The sequence below is a fragment of the Haemaphysalis longicornis genome, unplaced genomic scaffold, assembly GCF_048455015.1.
Source record: "Haemaphysalis longicornis isolate Haplotype H1 unplaced genomic scaffold, Haemaphysalis longicornis Haplotype H1 scaffold_9, whole genome shotgun sequence".
NCBI lineage: Eukaryota > Metazoa > Arthropoda > Arachnida > Ixodida > Ixodidae > Haemaphysalis > Haemaphysalis longicornis.
Window position 1 is genome coordinate 133,124,214 of NW_027526460.1, and position 11,179 is coordinate 133,135,392.

An 11,179-nucleotide genomic window follows, 5' to 3' on the forward strand; every position below is an offset into this window, starting at 1 on the left:
CGGTGACGCCACTTTTTTCTCTGAAATAGGTAATGCGTGAGAGATGCTCACACATTGATACGTTTTTTCTGTCAAGAAACTACCGTTAGACATACTAATTGTATCATTATGTAACATGTAAACTATGAGGAGTTTCCGCAGAACCAAAAGTTTCAATTACTAGTTCATCAATGACAGATAAAAATTTTGAATTTGTTCTTTATGTTGCCTCCACCCGAATGGAGCCCTCGTATTCTCCCCTAAACTACGGAAAGTAAACGGCAGCCCGGCTTTTCCTTCCCCGTTTACATGTCATTACAGTTCTATTGAGGACAAAACGCATGTACCGAAGTTAACAGTCGGATATTTTGGTCATAAAACGTTCATCCAAAGCGACCCCTTTATGGTACTTTTGGAACAAATATGGCGCCGCTGGAAGGTCAAGGCCCAGTAGTTATATAAAGCAGAAGTAACACCATGGGTGATGTATATTTTGACTACATACTGCCTGAAACTATTTCCCGCTGCAGTTCAACTTCTACGTAAAGAATTATGTTATGTAGTTTTCTATAACTCTATTACAAAAACGGATGCGTGACACTAAATGCCTAAAGCTGGAGTTGCCATTGCAGTTACCCAGGTGTTTGTGGCAATTTTGTGCCGCACAAACCGGAGATTTTGGTCTCCGTGGAAATTTTCTTGCAGCAGAGGGAGCGTGTGAAGACTTCGAAGTGACGCATGGCAGGCTGACGGGGGTACGCTCGGGCGGGGAGTTCTTTGCTCGTGGAGACAGCGCTTTCGTGGAGTGCGATCCGGGATTCCGAGTAGATGGCAGCGACCAACTTTTTTGCCAGGACCACGGAAAGTGGGACAAAATGGTGCCAACCTGCGTGGGTGAGCTTGATTGCCTGAAAATCAGGATTTTTCTGTTTCTCTTCCGATGCACATTGTACAGCCGATGTAGTCTATTCTGTGTACTCTGCCTGCCCGTCCTGTGGTTTAAGGCTTTGTCGTCTTTTGAGCTTTTGTTTATGCCAATGTTAACGTTCCATATTTTCTATTTAACTTTTTTTTATAAAACATGGACATAATATTGTTTTGTTTGGAGCACGCCGTCCTATACCAAGAGCGAGATGGCCTGTTATAAGTAAAGCACGTCAGAACGGCATGGATTCGTACCAACGTTAATTTTCTGATTAATTTTAAACAAAAAAACATAAGATGAATGTACGCGCACATATAAACCTTGCACCTTGGATGTTTGGACTTAGATTTCGGAATCGGCTGATTGTTTCTTATATGATGTAAAACTTGTAGATACGATAAAAGTAACTGCGCACAGTGCACGTATATTAGGCAATTTTTTTCTGTAATATTTTTGACAGGTTCCGCAGTGCACCGTGAATTATTACGACTTTCTATTCCTTGCAACATACACACGTGGGAGTAAAAGAACATGCCTATACGCCTCGAGCGCGGCCTCTACGGGCGCCACTGAAATCCCCCTAGCGGGGGCCCGTTTCGAAAGCAGCCGCGGGAGTCCGCGCCCCGCTAACCAGCGCCGCTGCTGCTTTTGCGGCACGTTCACGACTGAGATTTACCGTTTTCTGGCGTTTGAAATCAATGTTTATGTGGAGCAGTCACTCTGTTCGCAAATGGGGTGCATTTACTAGAGTGAAAATGTTTCTGACGCGACCTTAGTGTGGCATATTCTGTCTGTATAAGCGCCAGGGGTGTGCCACAGGCCAGCGTCGCGGAACCGGCGTATGATGGAGCCCATTTTAGTTACACTGACCTGAATTTACTAGCCGTGTCTCCGTAATCACCGGTTCCTCAGATGTTCATGCTGCGGTTATACACTACGATTGAAATAGGTTTTGTGCGCTTACATAATCAGCGGAGCACTCATACCTGACAGCACGCCAGTTACGTTTGCCAATATTATATCTCAGATAATGATCACCACCATTTACAAGCCAGTCTGTGTTAATTTCGGGAATATTCAACAAAAGTACGATGTACAATGCATAATTCTACTCGGTGATCAGCACACGGCAGAGTCGTCTTGTCGTGCGGTGAGCGCCCGCAAACATTCATCTGCTACATATATCCTCTGCGCGCAGCGCGGGGACGGGCTTAGAATATAAACCACGTCCGCGACTAACTGCTTCTTCGACATATCGTCATATGGCACAGGGAGCCTGCAGAATAAAGCAGAAACTGAAATCAGAGGGCCTTATCACATACCACACTCTTCCAACGACACCTTTCATCGCTTAATTGTTGAACAGCCTTCCCTGTATACTTCCATAAATGCGTCCGCCGTACGACCAGCTCTTCGTTGAAGTAGAAAAACAAAAGGAAAGTGAGCGCGAGATTTGTGTGTGGGATTACTAAACCGTTCATTGCTTGATTCCGCTCCGCATTTCTACACAGCGTCCCCCTCTCCCCCCCCCCCGATGTCTCGCGAAAAAGCAGTGCATTTCGCGTATAGTTGGTCAGTGAACCCTACCTGGCTGTTTCGACGAACGTCTTTAGCATGTCGGAAGCTGCACTGTTTTTTTTTCATTTCTGTTAGAGCTATTATTGCACAGCATTTTTTCCCCCGGTGTTTCATTAAGTTGCCTTGGTTCTTGCTATATGGCGTGTGTGGGTACATATTTAACGACGCACAGGCTTGGAATTTACTTAACATTTTCGCATGGTTTATGTTCTTATAACAAGCATTGGTTATTGTTCGGGATCGGGTAATCACATCCCCGGAACACATTTTTCTGCGACGTACATATTCGAAACGAAGCCGCGTTCGTTGTCCACGCTGCAAAATGAAGCCAACCTGGCATCGTGCCAGTATCAGGTCTAAACGAGGCGACAGTAGAATTAATTTGCGCTTGATGTTTTGGAGGTGACATGGGTGATATGTTGCTACCCTAGGCGACTCCCGGAAGAGCGGCGACGAAGCGCGCAGAACCGCCTCCCGGGTAGCTCTTGCAGGCGATCGCGTACTCTACGAAGACGCAGCTGCTTTTGAAGTGACCTAAACGTACTCTTTGCCTATAGACGTCACCATAACAAGTTTTTTTTAGTGCGCGGAAAGACGAAAAGAAGCGAAACAGAACCAAAACACTGCACAAGCCCCTATCAGCCACGCAGCGCAAATCCCGTCAACGCCACGGAGAAGCGGTGGCAGGCGGCGGAGTGATCGCGAAGCTCGAGGCGTATAACTAATCACAGAAACCACAAAATTAAAATGAAGACCCACATACTAAGACTACTTAGGAAAATTATATATTAAATTCAATTAGTTTTTTGTCTACACATTTTGTGAAAAAAGTTTAGAGTTCTTAGAGTCATTCTCAAAAGTCTTTCTTTTGTCACACAAATCACAAGCAGGGAACTTGTGATTTGAACGCTTTCAGTGTACTTTTCAGTGGACGAAAAAACTGTATTCTTTAAGATTTTAAAGGGGCCATGCAGACAAAATACATTTTTGTTTTATTCGAAAGATTTCGTGTTTTATAGTGCCTCCAGCGCGTGTCCGGCCGCAAACCATGCCGTATTCATTGAGAAATTATTCAATCTAGTTCAAAACTTTGATTCTCCCTCAAAATAATGTGTATGCCTGACGGGTTCCATAAAGTCATGAGGCCGGGTATTCAAAACAACTTCCATATGCGGCATTTGGCTCTGCTGCTTTGCTTACCATCAGACCTCTCAGATGGTGCCAGCATTGTCCACTACTATTGTCCGCCGTTGCTTTATTTTACTGTACCTGCACCTGGCTTGTTTTTGTTATGGAAGAATGTAATCTTTTCGTAAAACATCGCGTATAACAGGGCCACGTAATACAACGTCGTTTACCCCATCCGGGAGTGTCGTGTAAGACAACTCCAAGCGGCGGTCTGCTCCGCAGCTAAAGCAAGTATAGTACGCCTATTACCAACAGCAGAGCGCACCGGTACTTCTGTGTTTACGTGTCTTTTCGTAACTTTCGATAAATGAATATGCGTTACATTTAAGTGCAAATAGCTCCCTCGGCAAGCTTACAAGACCTGCCTAATTTGCGTTTGCATTTGCCGGCCTCAACCAATCGGACAGCTGGCACATATGGCATAATAGTTTCTGTTGCGGGAAATGAGCTAGTGGATCGCATCACCATTCCCTTTTTTTCCTAGTTATGTAGCTTATTTGAGCGTATTTTATGTTAAGAATGGAATCAGTATTATTCTAACGAGGCAATCTTTCTGATTAACCAATCTTGGGTTTTATCTGCTTGGCCCCTTAACGTTCTCTATTTTTCAAGAACACGACTGAGTAGATGAATCGGCTTGAAATGATAGCCTTTAGTTTATACTTCATGCATTTTCTAGCGTTACAAGAGCATACAATAGTTTGCATCAGTTGCGGTGTCCCACCAATATACAATACAAAAATATATCGATACGAGATCAGACAAGACAGAAACATCAACAAATATTTCGCTGAAGTATGGGTTAAGCCCAGTTTAAACTTGTGCTTGCCGTACCGGCGCCGAAAAGATCCTGAAAATGCGCAGCCAATTAAAAGCAGTGGTACCCCCAGTGGAGTAAGCGCTATCTCCATCATCATTCACACACGATTAAACTATCATACCCGCACACCCGTCAGCCATTATCCCGAGCGCACCTGCCATTCTCCTTGTTCCATAACGGCGTAGATGTTTTGCGGTTGGCACAGGATAGTCAAAGTAGCCATGGACATCAAGCAGGAGGATTATGATTTTTAAAATGCCGGAGCTACACCAGGGCTATGAGGCCCGCCGTAGCGGAAAGCTACCCCGGGGTAATTTCGACCCCCGGTGATTTTTAGAGGCCAACTGTACTCAAATTTCAACTCGGACAAATTTACGTTCAACGTACAGTACGTACTACGAAACCAACTGGGACATGACAGGTAGCCCCGTGAGATGCGTGGTTAATTAGTTTGAAACGTTGAAAATAGCTCCGCCGCAGGAGACGCTGCACCTGCCGGAGGGTCGCGCAAACAGCCGTGAAGCTGAAGTTACATTGCTGCCGGCCCTGCGCTTTTTCCTGCGGCCAGGAAAATCACGTTTCTCGTAGGGCTGCAACGAGGGTGGAGCGTTACGCGCAGCATAGAGTTTCTTACAATATACACTAGAGAAGAATCTGGCGCTAGCGTCTATGCGGCTCACATCAAGGCCGTCTGTGTCGTCATGGACCGCCATTAAGTCATGCGCCTGTCTAAGCTTCACCATTGACTTGGATTGAAACGTTTTAGTGAACACAAATTTAAACAAAGTTCCACAAAAACGCGAAAAATAGTGTGCAATTACGTAAGCGGAAAATAAAATAGGCTGTTTTAAAACTAACAAAAAAAGGAAGTAAAGCGTATTTTTGCTGGAACGTTTGTGCTTGCTATTTTGCAGGCCAAGGTGGTAGTTACAAACAATAGGTCTCTTCGATTTGGCCTGCACTTTCTGCATGAGATCAGAATGAGTTCAGCCAGTTCAGCGGAGGCGCCGCCACTGCAGAACCGGTGCTGTACTTCTGTCGTCTGCTTCTGCACCTCCTCCCTGGGAGGTGCAGGGAAAGCCGTAAACTCATCCTGCACTCCCTGCACCGTCGGTAAATCGAAAGAGGAACGTGGAGGCGCCGCGCGCCGCACTCGAAAATTGAAGAGGCGAGTGCTGCACTACCTGAATGAGTGCAGCGAGTGCAGCCAAATCGAAGAACCTAATGTTAATATTTGGGGAGGAAACTGATTACAGACTCTTATTTTATTAACTTTACCATTATTTCAAATATTAAGTTGTTTAAGAGATTGGAAAGCCTTTTGAGCGGGCCTATGAAAGCGTCACCTTCGTGGGGAAGCGGTGCACCGACCGTCCACAACAGTTTAACAAGAAAAAGAAAACGTGGTGTTTAACAGTCGTGGACAACGACGGTAAGATAGGACAGCTTCAGGCACTCGTATGTGTCGTACCTTGTCTTCGTCGACTTTTGTTTAATTTTTTCGTCGGATACAAATTTCGCGGCCGCATATTACCCGCTCAGCCATACGTCCTTCGTTTGCGGCATGACCGACGTCAGGTGCGATCACGCACTGCCTGCTGTTTCACCGAACGCGGCTACCACACAACAGGAAGGATTTCGGCTTCTCGTATCTCGTGGAAGTGTTAATGCATAGTGACAAAAGCAAATCCCGAGAACCGCTCAAGAATCGAAGTGTCATGCCAAGCTCAAGCCAAAAAGAGGAGTCTTCCCATAAACTTTCAAACGAACATGTGTTACCAGGCGCAGTTTCCTCTCTGGTATACTTACAAAGAAACTCTATGGCGCGCAGGTATGCTCTGGCCAGCCGGCCGCGTGCGGCCGCTCGCTCGCGGCTGAGCCGGCTGGAACGTCAGTTCAGCTTGGCCGTAATGGACGCGCTCTTCCGAGTTTCGGTTTCAAAATCTCAGATTTTTTATGGTTGTTTGCGCCGTGGATACGCGTGTTTAAGGTGTCATATTTTGTATCTAGCAGTCTTTTTTGACAGACTAGACGAGAAAAAGACTTTCTTAAGAGGTTGAAATTTTCAGTGCAGTTGGCCTTTAGCGTTCACCAAAATTTCGACAAAGAGTGTTTTTGCTGTTCGCCTGTATCTGAAAAGTGGCCACCGCGGCCGGGATTGAACTATCGTCGATGTGCACAGTATTGTGGGAATGAACCATTAAATGAGGCGGGGGGGGGGGCACAGTGGGGTGCAAGCTTTAATGTGAGAGGAATGACATAACGTGACGCAGCTAGTGAGTGTTTTGGAGTATCGTAACTTCGCAGTCATCAATTCCGCGCTATCCTCACATGAACTCGGTTTACTGCCACAGATGTCTAACAGAAGACGAGTAAAGTTCCCGGCTACTTATGAAACAGAGGTCAAGCAGCCATTGACTGGAACATGTTTTGGTCTGCCTTCGAGATTTGCGACGATTTCACGTTCTTTGAGAAGGGTTCTAGGGCTGACTCAGAAGACAGCGGATAGGATATGGCGGATGAAGATGTCCTCATACAAGACAAGCACCATGTCAGCCTTCGATATACGGATAACCAGCTACTGCGCTCCGCGCCAACCACGCGATACATCATGTTGGCGTGGCTGAAGTTTGCAATAAGGCTGCCCGTGCATGTCGCTACGTTGAAATGCTTTCTAAGAAAAGACAGCCCTGCGGCTGTTTTTATTCGGCTAAGGGATTGCAGTATAGAAGCCCTGGAAGACTTATAATACCTATAGTTAGGAACCATAAATTTTCGAATACTTGCAAGAAGGTTATCAATGCGAAATCCTTATATGTCCTTCAAGGTTGACCTCGAAGAACCCCGGCCTTTAAACGACTGACGCAAAATGCTCAGGTGAACCGTTGGTCATTAAGGGTAAAAGATTGGATCGCTGGGGAAGGCGAGCATGGGAGGGGCGGCAGAAAGTTAGATGGGCAGATGAGATGAAAAAGTTGGTGACCAATGCACGTCGGCCATGTAAAGGTGTTAGCGTAGCAACGTTAATTTATGATTAATTAGAGAATAATGCTAAATTATAAACGCGGAATTCAAGCTAACAAGATGTGTTATTCCACAGTGGTATACAAAAATAAATTTTAGTGGAGTAATCATTCATTAGTGATGGATAGTAATGACAGGTAGAGTGTTTTTAAGGTGTAATAGAGAAGATAACTAGGAATTTGTGTGAATTAGGATGGAGTGTTATGAAATGAGATGTACTGAGATTTGTTTTTTGTTTTATTTATTTACAGTTACCGCCAATCTCATTGGGGATTTTACCAGAAAGGGTATTTCATAAAAAATGAGCAATAAAAAACGATCATTTGCACTTTCAATGCATCCTAACATATTCATATATGAGGGGGATACAGTTTGAGGACTGAGTACTTTTCGCCACTGGATAATCGTTTGTTGGGGCGGGATTTCATGCTTGAAAGAAAAAAAATAAGTACGGGCAAGAATAACATAATTCTTATCGTAATTGTTATGACGTAGCGTGAAAAACACAAATCCCACATTATGTCGACGAAACAACCCGTGACAGAAACAACCCGTGAGAAGCAGATAAAAACAACATTCCTTGATTGATATTACACGGACATAAAAACACGTACATAACATGAACAATTCACGGAATTCACAAGAGAATCGGTTAAACATTGTTTTCTTTTAAACGCTCTTTTACTATTGCGGTAAAATTATTTATTCAGTGCAGTTTGTTATGGAAGACTGAGCCTGTTCCATTCTCTTGTTGCTAATGGGAAGCATGAATATCTAAACGAGTATCTGTGTAGCCAACACACGTTAAGCATTTCGGATGGCGTGTGGCGCGTCATTCGTGTTAGAGTAGTAGAAATGTATTTTTATTTATTGATCCTTCTCACGCCATGGATCAACTAATACATGAATCTTAATCGCGCAAGTATGGCTCAGTTTTGAAGTGTTAGTATTCCCGCTTTTCTAACAAGTCCAGTAGGCGAGTCAGATAGCCGGTACTTATTGTCAATTAACCTAATTGCTTTCCTCTGTATGCCTTGTAACTTTTTAATTTGAGTTACAGTAAAATGAAACTAAACAATACTGGTGTACTCTCACACGGGTCTAATGAAAGTTTCATATGCAGTTAGTTTTTTTTTTCTGCAGGGCTTACACAAGGCGTCGTCTAAGAAAGATCAATCGCCGTAACGCGGCCGAAGTTGCCATTGATATGTGAGAGTCCCACCTAAGATCCGGGGTTATTGTAAGGCGGAGGTACTAATTTTCATACACTCCTGTCAATTATATGTTATTGATAGTGTAGGAAAATTCAGACGTGTGTTTTTTTTGGGGTTATTGTCATTATCAGAAAAGCGTATTTTTTAGCATTAATTGTCATTTTCCAATTTGAACAACAGTTTTATACGGCTTCCAGCGCATTTTTTAGCTTTATGTGATCGTCGTGGGAGTTGATTTTATTATATAGTATGTAATCATCCGTGAAAAGCGTTACGTTCACGGCATGTTAAGGTCAAGTCACTAATAAATATAAGATACATCAAAGGCGCTAGGACGCTACCTTGAGGCACTCCGGAAGTTACTGCTGCTGTTGAGGACGCTTTATTGTTTATCTCCAGGTACCGTGCCCTATCAGAGACGTAATATTAGATCCAGCCAATGATCGAACAATTTCCTATAGGTGACTGAAGTTTTCATAAATTTTTTGTGCGAGACACGACCGAAAGCTTTTGAGAACTGTAATGAAATGAGGACTACTTGTCTTGGGTTATCATGACAAGATGAGAAGTCGTGTATCAGTTATGCTAGCCTAATACTGTCGATAGCCATCTGCGAAACAACTGCTGAGACGCCACGTAAAGCGTTTCAGTTCGAGGTGCGTAGTCAAATATTTAAGAATTATATGTTCCTAAATTTTGCATACCGCGCATGTTAGAGAAATGGGTCTGTAGTTTGAGATATCAATATTGTTTTCAGATGTAAGTGTTGGGATTATTTTAGCCTTCTTCCATTGTCTTGGTACTGCACATGTGAGGAGTGATTTGTTGAAAATCTATACCTATAAAAAGAAGTGCCCGACTGACTGACTTACTGACTCATCAACAACGCTCAGCCAAAACTGTTAGGTCTAGAGACTTCAAATTTCCGGAATACAATAGCGTCATTGTGTAGGGGCTCACAAAGGCGGGATTTTAGGAAAATGCACCAGTAACCGAGGAAAAGGGTAAAATTGTGTCGTCGTAAATTTGTGATAATCTCGGTCCTCCGTTCATATATCGAAGTGGTTTTTGCTGATATGTATGCCCTTTAATATTATCTAAAAAGTAGTTTAGGATTTAGCGCTAACCAATACTATCGAGGTGATTCCGCTTTACGAAACGAAATGGGTGTTCCTGAACATTCACCAATAAATCTTTCACTGATTAATTTAGCCAATTTATTTTTGCGAAAATAGGTTACTGATACAAATGCAGAAGACCAATTTTAAGAATTTCGCCGGGCGACACCGCTAAAAGGGCGAAATTATTTTTTACAAATGACCCGCCTGACGAGCGGTAAAGGCCTAACAGGTAGTGTCGACGCATAACAAAATTGTTGTTTCAAAGGGATTCAAATTTTATGAGCGCATTGTGATTACGGTGTTGGAGCTCAATATTGCTGCAAATTTCAAAAGTACACCACCGAGAATTTAAAAAGACGTGAAAGAGTTTTTCCGAAATTATTTTTCTTAACGCATGACATGGGGGATATTAAACAGTTTTTTTCTGGGGCTAGGTTACTTATTTAGGTATCTATACACGGTTGTACAACATTTTTATGACACCCACACAAAATAGGCAAGCACGATTTCCGGAAAAAGGCGTGTTTTTGCACATTCCTCAATAACCACACAGCCCGTTGATATATCCGATTCATTTTTGCTTGCAAATGGTCCCAATGCAATTGCCCAACATTGATTTCAGGATGCAGTAACATGTTTTTGAATGGTTGCCACAGTATTTATATGTCTGTGGAGGGTTGATATGAAGCACAAAAAACGACTATAACTGAAAGGAAAGATAATCAATTATGGTTGTATCGTCATCGTAAGCAAAATCAAGAAACGTGGTCTGTTATATCGGATCAGTTTTGCCTCTTTGAATGGGGGTGGTGCATAAAATTAGTTTGCATTGTGATATACTGGTCAATATTTCTGTTTTCAATGAGTCATGTGGTGGCAAGCGGTTGCTTGTAAAAACCAGGTCAAGTATAATTGATTTTGTTCCTTCCACATGTGTCGGTTCTTTCACAATCTGACTCAGGTTAAAGGACAACATTATGTCAAGATATATTTCCGATCATGCGCAGCGGAACTGCAGTGTTTCCCAGTTAATGGTCGGCAGATTGAAATCTCCCAACAAAATAACCCGTGCCACGCCCATCGTTTGGCATGTCACCATGCAGAGATTGCAAGCTACCTGTCCAAGAAAAACCATCATCTCGGATACCTAAGGGGCAACACTAGAAAGGCTGCACCTTGCTAGGAAGGCTCTCAAAGACATAAGCAGCACTCCCTCAACAGATGACGACCTAGCCACCCTGGTGTAGTATTTGGCTACCATCTCTCATGACTAGCAAACTCAACTCTCAGCCGTCAGTCTCCGGCCGCTGTAGAGCACCTGATTACGGCG

The 11,179-nt window shown here is 43.5% G+C and overlaps 1 protein-coding gene across 1 annotated transcript in view; it reads left to right on the forward strand.

The window, feature by feature from the left end:
• The window catches only part of LOC144153444 (membrane cofactor protein-like), a 47,966-nt gene extending 43,222 nt beyond the window's left edge, over positions 1–4,744 (forward strand). Inside the window, exons 6-7 of the mRNA XM_077685090.1 lie at positions 685–991; positions 4,696–4,744. Coding sequence (XP_077541216.1) covers positions 685–991; positions 4,696–4,744 — 356 coding nt within the window. The remainder of the gene's footprint in view (positions 1–684; positions 992–4,695) is intronic.
• Positions 4,745–11,179: the final 6,435 nt, after the last annotated feature.